The 14,719-nt window shown below is 43.2% G+C and overlaps 1 protein-coding gene across 9 annotated transcripts; it reads left to right on the plus strand.

Annotated features, from left to right (window-relative positions):
• The first annotated feature begins 2,151 nt into the window (after window positions 1-2,151).
• TP53INP1 (tumor protein p53 inducible nuclear protein 1) lies at window positions 2,152-14,226 on the plus strand. 9 transcript variants are annotated; one of them, XM_041123115.1, is made up of 5 exons: window positions 2,165-2,265; window positions 5,482-5,770; window positions 6,277-6,628; window positions 8,316-8,349; window positions 10,756-10,980. In XM_041123115.1, exons 2-5 carry the CDS (start codon window positions 5,659-5,661, stop codon window positions 10,771-10,773), a joined length of 516 nt encoding a protein of 171 aa, XP_040979049.1. In that variant the 5' UTR covers window positions 2,165-2,265; window positions 5,482-5,658; the 3' UTR covers window positions 10,774-10,980. The 9 variants fall into 9 exon arrangements, with proteins under 9 accessions (XP_029868086.1, XP_040979049.1, XP_040979051.1 ...); XM_041123117.1 differs by having other exon boundaries at window positions 6,280-6,628; XM_041123118.1 differs by having other exon boundaries at window positions 6,475-6,628.
• The last annotated feature ends 493 nt before the right edge of the window (window positions 14,227-14,719 follow it).

Below are 14,719 nucleotides of genomic sequence, written 5' to 3' on the forward strand. Positions count from 1 at the left end.
ACGTTTAACATTTGTTGTTGTTGTTGACCCAAGGTAACCCAGCTCCAAACATGACAGTTCTTGTCTACACTAAGTGCTTTGTATCACCTTAATTAACGTGTTCTAACACAATGTAATTTTGCAACACAGATAAATCCTTTGGGGCATTTATTCTGTAAATTTAATTTTCTGTCTCGCCTATCTTGAATTCGCAGACACGCGCTGCTTCTGCCATTTCCCCTCCTCTCTTCAATCTTAGAGCCACTATCATTGAAAATCAAAGAGACTTTATAGGCTTTTTCACAAGTTACTTCAACTTATAAACCAAAAGTTCAATCAAACATATGATCAGTTTACACCCCTTGAACATGCCGATGTTGTAAAAATAAAGTTGATCTCCTAATTCAGGAAGGGTTAGTTCAGCCTCGAAAAGTATCATCAAATACCAGACATTCAAATTTTTTGCAAAAATACTACAAATTGTACAGCTAGGCGGTTTTTCAGTCAAGTTACACAGCCTACTCCCAGCCACAGGAAGACACTTTGCAGCATTTTTCCAAAATTTACTTTCTCCATTTTGTTTTACATTGAAAAGCTTTGTCCTTACAAGAAAAACAAAACAAAACAAAACAAAAAACAGAGAGTGTACAAAAAAGATATTATTAAACACTGAGGTTAAAAGATCAAGAAGTTTATCTGGACTCCAGCAACTGTAACACAGTCATGTTGCACACCTTGTATTTTAGTAGAAAATGTTATGGTTGCTTGCTACAAATCAAGTTACTTAGCTCTACTGAACCCATGAAAAATCCTAAATTGATAAGATGTGTTGCATGTAAGATGCTGTTTGGCTACACATCACCCACTTATTTCAGCATCTTCCAAAGGAAGCAGACATTTGCGCAGCCAGCATTTGCTGCAGTGTGAAGTGACTGTTAACACTCCGATACATTCATTTATACTAAGCCGCTGAAGGTGTGCAGCACGGCTACGCCAGCTCTCCTGGGCTGTAACTTCACCGCTTGGAAATTCCTTTCCTTTTAGCTGCTGATCTCTCAGAAGAGCACTGCTCTTTATGAGAGAACTGAACTTTATGTTCCTCGCCTTTTTTTTTTTCGTTAAAGAAAAACAGGGAGTGCATGGGGTAAGTGACCTAACACACAAGTTTTCTAGGGCTTCAGGTGTGTGACTTGGAAACTTTACAGCCCAGCTAAGGTGCTTCAGCCTAATAATTGGTATCAGCCTCTACTCTGCTCCCATGAGACCCCACCTGGAGTACTGCGTCCAGTTCTGGAGCCCGCAGCACAGGAAAGACATGGACCTGTTGGAGCGGGTCCAGAGGAGGGCCACAAAAATGATCAGAGGGATGGAACACCTCTCCTATGAGGGAAGGCTGAGAGAGTTGGGGTTGTTCAGCCTGGAGAAGAGAAGGCTCCAGGGAAACCTTATTGTGGCCTTCCAGTACTTAAAGGGGCTTACAAGAAAGAGAGAGAGAGACTTTTTGCCAAATGACAGTAGTGGCAGGACAAGGGGCAATGGTTTTTAAGTGAAAGAGGGTAGATTTAGATTGGATATAAGGAGGAAGTTTTTTTACTATGAGGGTGGCAAGCCTCTGGACCAGGTTGCCTGGACCAGCTGTGGATGCCCCATCCAAGGCCGGGTTGGACAGGGCTTTGAGCAACCTGGCCCAGTGCAGGATGCCCCTGCCCACAGCTGGGGGGTTGGACTAGATGCTGTTTGAAGACCCCCTCTCTACCCAAACCACTCTATAAGTCAAGATTGTGCATATTTAATTACTAATTAAACGCGCGTGTTTAATTAATAACTACTTTGCATAAATAATCACATCATTACTTAAGATTTTGTATACTTAATTACCTCTGTTCCTAACCACCTGCTTTCCAAGTTAACCATGTAACTACCACCTTAACGGAATTCCCCCCTCCCACGCTGCGTTCAGCACTTTACTTCCCCAAACTTAGCAAATTTATCCGCAGGCACCGGCTCCGGTAACGCGGGGGCGGGGCGGGGCGGGCGCGGGGGCGGGGCGGGGCCGAATTCGGCCCCGCCCCGCCCCCGCGCCCGCCCCGCCCCGCCGCTCCCCCCGCCGCGTCCCTGCCCGCCCGTCACGTGCGTTAGCGACAGCCGGCGGCGGCGCTGATTGGCGGAGGGGCGGGGAGGGGCGGAGCCGGGGCGGCCGGGCAGTCAGCTGCGCGCCGCGGCTATAACAACAAAGGGCTCCGCGGGGCGCGGAGTCGGCGCGGTGGCGGGAGCGGCGCGGTCCGGGTGAGTTCGCTCTTGAGGGGTTTGGGGCTTAAGTGGGCTGCGGGGGTCCCGGCTTACTCCGCGGCGGGCCGTAATGGTCTGAGCCGCCCGGGCGAGGGAGAGAAAAGCAGCAGCAGCAGCAGCGCGGGGCTCCCGTCTCCCCGTGCATCCAGCCCGGCTTCTCTCTCCTGGGAAAACACCGAGGCCGGGAGGGGTTGGCCCCTTTTCCCGGCTGCCGGGCAGCCGGTAGTCACGTCGTCGTCCGTCCCGTTCCCTCCCCTCCCTCGCCGCCCAGCGGCGGGGCCGGGCTCCGGAGCGCAGCCGGGAAGGTGCGCAGCTGCTGCGGGCTCTGCCGGGTCACCCGCCGGCTCGGGCGAACGCGGCTTTTTGGAGCCTCCTGGTGGTTGAGGAGGGGCTGCGAGCTGAGGGCACGGGGGACCAGCAGCCGAGCTCCAGCAGGGAGCTGCAGAAGTGATTTGGGGGGGTGGTGTCGTCTTTTCGGTTTTTTGTTTTGCTTAGCATGCGCCCTATCTCCTCTGCTGGGATAGGGGGGAAAAAAAAAGAAGGTTTTTTTTATGCAGCAACACAATATTGTTGACATGCATTGGGTGTGTTATCTCTAACAGCCTCTTAATCACTACTGTAGCTGAGTCAGTTGTTCCCAGTCTTCTCTCTTCTTGCAGCTGATAGTTCCTGCCTAAGAAGTAGAGTACCTCGCTTTCAGCCTCGGTCTCGTTTGCCTCCCCTAAGGATGGCCCGGGATAACAAAAGAGTGTCACTTCTAGGTCCCAATCGGACTTGCACAATAGCACACAAGTGCAGCATTTTTAAAGGCACTTGTCCAAAAGGATGTCAAAACATCAACCAGTTTCTAAATGATTCAGATGTTTTTTTGGATCCTCCTTGGAGTGGGGGAAAGGGACAATGGGACAAATTGCTCTTGACCTACAGGAAGACATTTACGGGTCAAAAGCTGTAGCTTGTTTAGCTTACTTTCTCAAGAACGTTGATCTCTCACTTGCTTGTTAGGGGTTAGTTATTTGATGTTGCTGTGATGCCTGTGGAGCTTTAATGTAGGAATGTGAGCTCTCATCTTGCTCCACTCTATGCACAGAACAAAAAGACAGCCTCTGCCTGAAGGTATGTCCAGTCTTGATCTAGGAAAGAGGCAACACATGCATGTGGGAGTACAGGGAAAGCCAGTGCTGATCAGCAGTTACACTATGGCTTGCTAGTTAGCCTAAAGAAAAAACAAATTCTTTTGTTCCTAGGACTTGTGCCAGAAGAGGGTTAGGGATGGATGTGGAAGATAACTGGAAAGCTACGGACTTCAGGCTTTCATTTGGAGTGCATTTCCATATCCGTGGCAAACTCTGGCTACAATTGAAGTGCTCAGGCCTTCTCAAGAAGATGCATAGGAACACTGTGGGCATCTAGCATTTCTTTAAGTAACTCATCTAGGGCTCAGCAACCTTAATGGTTAAAAGCGTTTCCTGCTAGTAACCACTAAAAATTGAACTTTACTGCAGTTAAAACCCACTTCTGCCACTTCGCCTTGCTGTGAATGTAGAAGAGAATAAATGTTTGCCTCTTTCTTCACATAATTGACTACAGTTGTCTTCTTTTTTTCCTTCCCTCTGTTAAGCCTTTCAATTTTTTGAACTTCACTGGTTTTCTTTAGACTTCTGATCATTCTTGTAGCTCTCTTAAAGAGAGCCCAGACATTTCATTTTCAAGCATGGTCTTAAAAACCAGGATTTTATCACTACTGCAGCTGAGCCAGTTGTTGCCAGTCTTGTATTTTCCTGCAGCCGATAGTTCCTATCGAAGAACTAGAGCACATAACCACTTGAGTTACACTGTACCTTTTCATATTGCTTCTGAAGACTACTTTAAATTCTAGTCCTATCCTTCTGTGCTGTTTGAATAAGGAGGTAGCTGCATAAATATCTATAGAGGCAGTACTGTATGGAGCAGGTGCTTGTCCTTGCTTTGAACAAGTAGATGATGGGGTCTGGTGTCCTGGGGTAAGATGACGTAGGAGGCCGAAATGACCCTTTTAGTGTGGCCTAAGAGTTATAGGGTGAAGCAAGGTGTACTGGCCTTAAATAATATTCTTTATGGGTTGTATCTTCTTCAAATGGCTGGGTTTGTCCAGTGTAGTGTGTCTTACTCCCTTTCGCTTTCTGAATGCAGACACTCGTACCCTCTTACATGCATATCTTCTTCCCTATTTAATTATGAAACGGGTATTTAATCTGTAATAATTCTGACATGCTGTGACAATTTCACCATAGTAGTATTTGAATGAACTTGTAGTTAAAGTGGTAAATTTTTTTCACATATAGTCTTTGCTTCTTCAGCTACTTTAATGGCTTCTATTTATTGGCTCACACATAAATATTCAAAGGGTGTAAGCATGCTGATCTGAGGTGGTTGAACATTCAGCTTATCGGCACTAATGGGATTTTTCATCTTAACTGCCAAATGTAGAGTTCAGGCTTATGGTGACTAATTACATGTAGATTTAGGGAAGTGTATTGAGAAATAAACATTGGTTTTAATTAAGTATACGAGTTTCTTTTCCTTGTTACTTAGACTTACCATACATGAGTAGTTGGGCACTTGCTGTGAAAATCATCCCACCGGTAACTATGTAGTGCACTTTGAACCTGAAGATGGGACGTGCCTTTCTACTGTGTTAACTTGTAAGCAGTGGCCCTGAACTGTGTGTGATGGGAGAGAGAAGAAACGCTGCCTTGGGCACCCCTGGGAGCCCTCACGGGAGTCTCTGGGAGGTGTGAGGAGAGGTGTGAGGCTGTGTCAACTGAGGAGATGGGCTGTCTGGAACAGAAAACACGCGCTTGCCCTTTGCATCTCTCTCCAACCAGGAGGAAGACAGGCAGGGAGCTGGGGGAGCACCTCGGTGAGCGTAGGCACAAGGGTCTCTTGTAAAAGAGTCCTCTCCTCCCATAGGAGAAGGTGGGAGCTGACAGCTGAACACAGCTTTGCTTGGGGAGGAGGATTGAGAGGAAGGCACTCAGCTCAGAGGAGTGACCTAGGCTTTTTCTGTATGTATCTAGCTGGGAGGGTGATGGTGAATGCCAGTGAAGCTGCCTCTCCTCTTAGGGAAAAATGTTCACTGGTACCACAGACTGCGCTAACGAGAGGGTCTTTAATTTGTTCCCTAGGGATGTTACGTGTTGCTTTGTCATTAAGACCCTTGTCATTGTTTTTTGCAGGTTTTGCATAAACTGTTTACCAGTCATGCCTCTGCATATCCCGTACCTAAGCTGATAAAGCATCTATGCACTTTAATCTCAAGTCTATGCCACTCTGCTAGTACAGTGTGAGCTGTGCCTTGAACCTTGGATATAAAGACCTACCAGCCAAAGTCTTGCTCCTGCCTTAGTAATGTTCCAGAGGTTAAATAACATGCTCATGGGAGAGATTGATAGCTTGTCCAGCCAAGAGCCAGAGTTCAGTGAGAAGGAAGACGACGAGTGGATTCTAGTTGACTTTATAGGTAAGATGTCTGTCAAATGTAAGCTCTGCCTTTGTCCTTCTCTGGCTCTTACTTGTCTTACTTCCGTGTGAAGAAACCAGTAGCTTGGGAGAAACTTTACCTAAGCAAAACCAGTGTGGATTAGAGTGCAGGGTGTCTCCCAAACAAATGTACCAAAACATGTTATGCAAACCGATGAGAAAAATGATGTCAGGGTTGTAAGCCTGACACAGGCTTCAGCAGAACCACTTGTACAGATAAAATATATTTGACTTATTACGCAATTGTATTGCTTTACTGATAGCAGTTGTTTTACGTGTCTAGTGTGGCTTATCAGGGAACTCCCTTTTCCCCTCCCCTTGCTTTCAAAAAAATAAAAATATGTGTATGTGCTAATAGAGGTTTGTTTCTGTTTCTTTGTCTTTTTTTATATCGCATCTCTGGCTACGTGCAACCTTGTTGTTTTCAACCCCCTGCAATCACCAACATCCATGGGTTCCTCTCCACTGACTAATGGCCGCCTGCAGCAGACACTTGCACTAATTGCTCCGCAGAGGAAGCGGACATCGCTGAAGCATCAGCTGCAGACGGCTCGCCCGTGTTCTCTTGTTTACCGTCTCCCTTGGAACACTTGCCAGAGGCCAGCGAGTCTTGCTTCATCCAGTTTGAGTCGTGTCCTATGGAGGAGAGCTGGTTTATTACCCCTCCCCCATGTTTCACTGCAGGTGGATTAACCACTATCAAAGTGGAAACCAGTCCAATGGAGAACCTCCTGATAGAGCATCCCAGCATGTCTGTGTATGCTGTCCACAACACCTGTCACAGCCTTAATGAGACTGGATGTGGAGATGAGGAGTTTCGCAGCCCAGGTAGTCCCAGGTACGTCTGACTTCTCTTGTCAAGGAGCTCTGTTGCTGAAAATATCTGGTTTCTACTTGATCATCTTAGACACTTAATACTGAATTTTCCAGCTTATTTCAGAGCAAGTGAATAAAGCATGAATACTGCACAAGGTGGGTAGGATGGTCAGGGCTGCCTGCCTGCTTAGAAAAATGTTATGCAAGATGACTGTGTCAGGAAACAGTTGAGTATGCTATTTTGACACTGCAATGAATATTTATGGAGCCTAATTATTCCCTTGCAGAATGTGCTCCAGTCCTGTTGAAACTGGTGGCAGTTAACTGTGTAGCTGGTAACATAGATTTGAAAACACTTTGCCCCCATCATAGCTATGTGTATTTTTCATAACTGTTAGTTGGTACCCTTTCAGTTACCTCATGAGATGAAAAATATTACTTTGATTATCCTGACAGGGAAGTCTGTTTTGGTAATTTTTTTTTTTTCTTCCTCAAGGTAGTGATAGATTAGGACAGGATTAAATTTTTCCACGGGCGGTTTGTGGAACAAAAGCAAACTGAAATATTCCACAAAACTTACTCCCCTCAAGGTAAAAATTTGTGCTGCAAACTTCTACTTTTAGCAAGGTAAGAAGTTGTGCTTTTTGGTTTTGAGTCCTAAAGATTTGGCCATGTGGGATTATTGCAGAGGCATGTTTGCCATGCACTGCTGCTTTGGTGTTAACTGTCCAGTATATACAGCTATACAAGTATAGTATACATGGATGTACACAAATAGAGTGTATCTTTGCCATTATGACTCCACACTTGCCCATGTGTTCATTGATTTGGAAATAATTGGGTGTTTTGTCAGTCCTGGTTAGTAACAAAGGCTGATTATTTTTTTTTTTTAATCCCATCTGGTACTTGCCCTTAGAATCAATTAAAAAAAACAAATGGTATACTAAGCTTTGTTATACAGGAAAAAATGAGTGTAGTAGTGTAGTTCCTGTAGGTAGATGCCTGTTGACTTTTCTGATCAGTTCCTTGCCATATTTAAAGTTCTTAGTTCAAAGAAACAGGTGACTGAGATGACATGCTGCTGTATAGTATTGAAGTATAGTGCTGATACCATTAATCTTAGAGTGGGGGATTTGTATAATTTGGGGAGGGCAGTTTGTGATGTTAAGCATCAAGGGTCTAGCTTAACTTAAATCGGGGAGAAGCTATGAGCATACAGCACCTTTTAAAATGAGGGTCTGAAGGAATCTGCAAGAGAATGGTAGACTGTAGGGCATGCCCTAGTGAAAGACAGTAGACCAGTTTATCTAAAATATCAATTTGCAGTGGATAGTAACATGCAAAGTCAGATACTGACTTCTCAGTGACTTAAACTGGGAATACTAGTATAAATTCTTCTGGAGAAGGATCCTGTCTTACGTTACGCAGTACAGTTAAGCTGCTTTAATGTGTGGGGAAGCTAAAAGTGTGATGATCTTCAACTGGTGCGTGCTTAAGTTTCTTCACACTGAATCCTGTGCTGTTGCTTTGTCAGAGGATCTAGGCTTTTGTATAGGTTATTTTGGGTGGCAGAACTGGGAGGAGACTTAAGTGTAAAGCTGAGATAGACTACAGAACTGGGAACATCAATTTATACTGATAATGCAGTAAGTTTCAAAAGCCGTTTTGAAGTCTCTAGTGGTTTAATGGTTGGCCATTTAACATTGTAGGGCCAAGAAAAGCTGCTTAAGGCACACTGGCACAGTAAGTACTACTGTTTTGGGACAATGCTTTTTGTTTGATCAGTCTGCTAGCAACACTGCTTCCTCTAGAGCCTTGTCTGCCAAAACAATACTGGTTTTAGGACTAACCTTTGTGCCAAATGATGTTACTTGATCAAGCCTAACTACAGCTGCTTTAACAAGCCAAAATGCTAAGTGCAGAAAAATTACTTAAATATTAATTGGGGTGGGGTCTGAAGCCTTTAATGTTTCTTAAGGTCTGGCTCTATAGCACAACTAGCAGGACACTTACGCTTTCTAGCAAAATAGATGCCGGGGGTGCAGCAGCGAATGTATGTAGTGACGCTCTGGCTTTAGACACAGCCCCTCTAAAACTACATTTTGACAATATTGATGGGGGTTCATCAGCCCTGTTCTCTCGGTGCCTGGGGCTCACTAGTGCCAGGCTACCAAAGGCAACCACTAAGATACCAAAATGCTACATTTTGGAAGAGTACGTGGCCTTTTAGCTAATTCAAACCACATCTGCTATCCCAGTTTCACTTTAAGATGACAAGTAGAAAAGTGTTGGTTTGCAAACCAGTGTTGGGAGGGTATTTGATAAGAGGGGAAAAAGCTTAAATACCTTCAACCAGCAATTTTAAACCAGTTTTTCTCCTTTTGTGGAGAAAATCTATTTGTTCCTTTTAAATTCCTTTCAAAGCAAAAGGATGTTGTATAAACTTCCCCCTGTTTGTCAGGTTAGTCATATTTTTCCATAACAAACCACAACAGTTTGTCTTAGCGTTGATGCCCTTTGCTAGCCAATGACATGCAGCAAGGGCATGCTTGGGAAATACAAGTTCTAATGAATGTGGTGGCTTCCTAGCTCCTTATGGCTTTCCCCAGAAAGGCTTCTCTTAGAGTTCTGCTTCCAGCACTGTTGAACGTGTTAAGGGATCACCCCATATAGAAAACAGTAGCCCCATATTTGCAGGCACCCTCATGTAAATTAAACTGGTGTAATTTGCATAGAAAGTATTTACAAGGCTCTCTGAATTGATTTGTGCTGTGTTATTCTGTTATTTCTTGCTTTGTATTTCAAGCGCTAGGTTTAGGACAAAATCCAGTGAATGAACAGGGGAAAACCAGTGTGTCACACATGGCTATTCTGGAGTCTGTAGGCTTCAGTCAGTCATATCAAGCTACCCAAGGAGCCAAAAGCAAGTGGATTTGGATATTTAAAAGAAAAGAGTAGAAGGGAGGGAGTATTCCCTTGCTGACAGCGAGTATTTTGCTCTAGTGTGGAGTGGGGGGAGGCAGAAGAGCTCACTTCTGTGCGAGGCACCTGCAGCCCTGCAAGAGCAAGGCTACAGGGGTGTACCGTGGGGGCATGGCAGACCAGACTTATGTCTACAGAGACGACATACAATAAATGCAAGTTAACCTCTTCCAGAAGAGACTTTATTATAGGGTCGTGCTAGTGCTGAAAAACAGACTTCTCAAGAGACCTCTTGCTTATGCCTGAGCTAGCTCCTGGTCTTGCAGACATCTTTCCTTGGGCACTGCTGAGTTGACAGCTAGTCATTTGGTCCTGGGTGGGTAGAGAGAAGGAAAGCAACTCTTGTGCCACTAGTCTCACACCAGCTGTGGCACTCAGACTTGGGATTTGCTTTGCTTTTAAAACTGCCAGGCTATTTTTAGCTTTACTTTGGAAGTTTCAGGAAACACCAGTGACTGTTCTGTCAAGTAGGGAAGTCCTTTTTCAATATGTCAGTCCCTGCTTGCATAGGCTGCTGGTTTGTTTTTTCACTAGTGCATGATGGAGTAAGGGTTTGCCAAAACTGCTGACTCTCTGCTCATGAAATCTAGAGGGCTGGTTGAGGAACAATCCTTCTAAGTTATTTCCTGTGTGTGTCACAACTGGTCTATCTTTCTCATTCCTCTGCATGAACGTTGTTTGGATTTGCTTGTGTGGCTGGCAATCCAAACATGCTTTCATTAGTGTGCTTCTGTTTTCAGGCTGAAACACCTATGTTCAAGATGATTTTAAATCAAACTTTGCCATGTGGATAACTCCAAGTCTTCTAAAGCTGGAGCAGTGTGACACACATTGCCTTGTATTTCTGATCTATATTGCATCTTGGGCTTAGGGAATGGGGGGTGGGGAAGGATGGGAGCAATAGTATAAGACACCAGACAAAAGTCCAAAGGCTATTGTGGTGCCCTCACACAAAAAGTGAGTTAGCAGTACTATGCTTGTACTAAACCTTACCAGTGTGGTTTTTCTTAACTGGCTTGACCTCGCCTCCACCCACATCTCTGTCCAGTAGAATAAGGGTGCCCTTTTGAAGTGCTGGATGTTGATGTCCATGTTCTGCCCTTTATACTTTGCATGTCTTTCCAATGCACCTCAGTAATGACTGATATCTGCTTGTTACATTTCTAGACTGGAGGCCCGAAATGAAACAGGACAGCGTGTTCACTGCTATGTCACAGCTCTTGCTACTCGTTCAACTTTTCTGGAAAAAAACAAGAGCTTTCGTCCTACCCACTGGCTAAAAGAACATAATGAAAGACACTATCTCAACAGAAACAGTCTCCGTCGCCAAAACCTTACCAGGGATTGCCACTCCCGGCAAATCAAGCACAACGGACTGTTTGTTCACCAGCCTTGCCAGCGTCAGTTCAATTACTGATGGCTCTTGTGATTTTAATCTACAGTCTAATTTTTTTTTAGTTTGCTCTTGTTTTCATGCATAGGTAAGTGTGGTCAACCTGAAGCTGATCGTCAGTCCCTCAAACACAATCGTAATTAGTGTTGCATTCTTTTGAAATGACACATAAATTTCCAAACGTCTTGCAGCAAGTCCTAAACGTTGATGTTAAATATCAATGTATTGGAAGCCTATCAGTATGATAGCTTGTGTGCTGTTCTATAAACTATGATGTATAGGTGGGTTATTAGCTGGTATTTTTAAGAAACTTAACTGAGATGGAAATCGGTTACATTTTGCATTAATCAAAGTGGAGTTAGAAAATTTGAGGTTAGCCAAATGCTTTAATGACCAGTACTTGACAGCTTGTGTATCTGTCTGTATTCAGCATATATGATCACTTTCTAACAAGGAAATACTGTAGCCACTGGTGGATATTACATAGCTATGCTGAGCTGTTACAAGAAGGACATCTAATCTAAATTGCCTAGTACCTACTTGTGTTAGTGGAGTCTGTGTAGGTGTGTTGGGTACTTGATATAGGTATCAGAAAAAGGTTAAATGTCCCCCCAATATTGTTGCAGTATGATATGGCACTGGTGTTACAGATGTAGTACCTCACAGTGGAGTGGAAGGAGAAGTGGACCGATGGGTTAAGTGCAGATGCACAACCCAGAGAGCTGAACTGGGTTTTACTTGGTACAGTTCAAGTTCTTACTCCCTTTCTCTAACTCTTCCTCTTTCTGTCTTTGAAAGATGTATTTCCCCTACCCTATTTCATTTAATATCTAGTCTAGTTAAAGGAAAAAGATGGTGGATTGACTGTTCTTTTAATCCCATCAGTAGCTGACTCTTCTTTAAAGAAGTCAGGCTGATGGATAGCTATTTCTGAGCTGCTAACTGCTGTTATATTGTCTCATATTTACAGGTTGAGAGTAGCTCAAAAGTAGCTAGAAGGAAGGTTTTACTATAAGTTCTGCTAATTCTCTCTCTTTCTCTCTCTATGAAAATGAAGTCCAAGTTAATTGTGACTGGAAATGAAGGGCAGTGTTTGGCAGGAAAAAGAGGATGCTGAAAAACAGTCTTACAGAACTAAACACAGTGATAACAGGGTGTATAAAAATTGAGATAGATCGGCAGTGGTTGTTCTCCTAGCCCACTGGCTGCAGAAGGACTGGATAGCAATTCTGTGGGCCAACAGGAAAGAAAAGCCATTTAAAACTAACAAGTAGTTTTCTCAAGAACACTGTGCAAGACGTTTTGGAAGTTGGCAGGCACTTAAAAGTGAAGTTCACCTGTTAAGAAAGAGCGTGTATTACACAGCAGCCAGATGGCGTGCTGAACCCTGATATCTGGGAAGTAGATTAAAATGGTTATAGAGGTGAGGAAGTGGAAGTCTGCACTGAAAGAATGGGGGAAATAAGTTTATCCCCCTTTTGGTCAGTGTTTAATGTGACTTACTGTTTTTTCCTTGTGTTTAGTGCCTAGGGCATTAAAGTTTTAACATTACATTCAACCATGTCTTCCAGTAGTCCACATACAGAAGTTATATAAGGAGCCATGTGAGGAGTCTCTGAAATTAGGAAAAATCAATAATGTGAATTATTCCAGACCTATGAAGTATTTTAAATTTAGCCAAATGCTTCAATTTCACTGAAGCAAAACTCCCAACAATTTGCATTGACCTCAATGTGGTGGTACTGTTGCACATTCTGCAGCTGGAATTGTTGTGGAACATGCTTAGTGTACAGGAAATGGCATTTATAACCTCTGTTTCACTGCAGATGTGCTGCTTCACTGGGATTAGTTAAGATTGTTGCAAAAATATGTTAACAAATAGTTAAATGTATAAAAGCAAGAGGTGCTTTCCTGGATACACTAGTTTGGTTTGGTTTTTTTTTTTAAGACATACTAATTCATGTGGATAGTGAAAGAAAACTAAATTGGTCACATCATGAGTTTCCAAAACAGATTTTGTTACTAGTCTCTTCAGCAGTATGTGCCCATGTCCATACAACAATTCTTTTGTGGTCCAAATACTCTGGTTTATCTGCAAATAACTAGTTTCACCAGTCTCTCATATGTTCATGAATATTCTTACTTGCCTCAGATTATCTACCTTTATCACTCCAAATTTTTGCCTGGCTTAAACTTCCTTCTCCTCACTGCCAACTTTCTAGCTCAGGAAAATTCTTTGCTTTCCTGTATTTTTCTTTATATAAAAGTAACTACTTTCCTTCAGCTTTAATTTTCTTAAAGTGAAATGAAGGAAGATGGAGTCTCCACCTCTCCGTGTTGGAAGGAGTAAGTAATCCTTTAACTCTTAACGGGGAGATGGAGTTGAGAGTATAAGGCTCCCAAGCATTACAATGAGAGCCTTGGTCTGTTCTTCTCAGTAGGCAAGTAAATGCAACTTTAGACTGCTCCTAGAGTTGGGAGATACTGATCTTTTTATACTACATTACTAGATGACTTTCTGGTGATGAAAACCTATATCTTTCAGGATATAAACTATTTTGTTGCACAAAGCTGTGCTTCTCAATTTGTAATATTGGAAACCATATTATTGTGTGAGATAGTACTGCATCAATGGCTTTTTGTTAATTTGTTTTACATATTTATGTTGGTCTAGCCCTGTTTTGTGCCTGGAGCTATTGGGCAATTAGATTTATTTTGGTTTTCTGTTTTAATAGTGAGCTGTGTGGCTTTTTATATGGGTTTTTGAATTGTATTAAAGTGTGTGTGTTTTCATGTAAAAGTGGAGGCCTTGCACTGTCTCATACCGATTGATATTAATGAATCTTGCTGAAACTATTTTCATATGTATTGGTCAATAGACAGATTTGCATTTTAAACTGTGCCTTCTACACAGCAAACTTGAAGATTCAAAAGGGACATTTCAGTTAGGATTAATACTGTACATCAGTCTATGCATATATGGCAGCTTCTCTCCAGAGCCACTTCTCTATTTGTAGCAGTCCTTTTGATATGGAAGAATGTCTGGCTCTTTTTTTTTTTTTTTAATAGTTTAACACAAGCTGAAAACCGACAAAATACAGCACTTTGCCAAAAAGTAGCATTGCTTAACCAGAGTGTATTTACTAAAGTGATCCTCTGTATTTTGTTTTCATAGTGCGTTCTGTGCACCATGGGGAGACATGATCTTAACTCTCAATAAAAAAATGGCCTATTAAAAATTCTCAGTCTGTTGGTTTGTTTGGGTTTTTTTGTTTGTTTGGTTGGTTTTTTTACAGACTGGTCAAAATCCAAATGCCTGAGCACCCCATTCAGGTGTGGTAGGTACAAGTACTGAGTATCTCAGAATGCTTGCTCTAGTACAGAAGTTCCTCTGGGAATGTTTGCATTGCTGATCAAGTGACAATGCATGGTCCAAGTAGTGTTATGCATCTCTGCCAACTGCTGCGTTTCCTGGTCAGCATGCAAAAGTGCCATAGGTGAACAGGACAGAGATAAAAAAAACACATTACCACTTAAAGTGTGCAGGGGGTGGGGGTTCTCCTTATCTAGGCTGAACCTCTCGTTTCAACTCATACCCATTGCCTATCGTCTTCCTGCCATGCACCACTGTGAAAAATCTGTATGGAAGGCTGCTGTTAGCATTCAAAAGCTGGAAGCAGGGACAGGTAGCCTGTGAGGGACATAGAAATCCTGTGAAAATGTCCAGGGTTGGAGTTA

Source organism: Aquila chrysaetos, chromosome 4 (genome assembly GCF_900496995.4).
Source record: "Aquila chrysaetos chrysaetos chromosome 4, bAquChr1.4, whole genome shotgun sequence".
Taxonomy (NCBI): Eukaryota; Metazoa; Chordata; class Aves; order Accipitriformes; family Accipitridae; genus Aquila; species Aquila chrysaetos.

What these genes read in the sequence shown, in the direction of transcription:
- TP53INP1 (XM_030012226.1), top strand. Translation starts at nt 5,659, where the DNA reads ATGTTCCAGAGGTTAAATAACATGCTCATGGGAGAGATTGATAGCTTG. An exon ending in GATTCTAGTTGACTTTATAG is followed by an intron (nt 5,771 to 6,276) that starts GTAAGATGTCTG and finishes GGCCGCCTGCAG; the next exon opens with CAGACACTTGCACTAATTGC. An exon ending in CGCAGCCCAGGTAGTCCCAG is followed by an intron (nt 6,629 to 10,755) that starts GTACGTCTGACT and finishes TTACATTTCTAG; the next exon opens with ACTGGAGGCCCGAAATGAAA.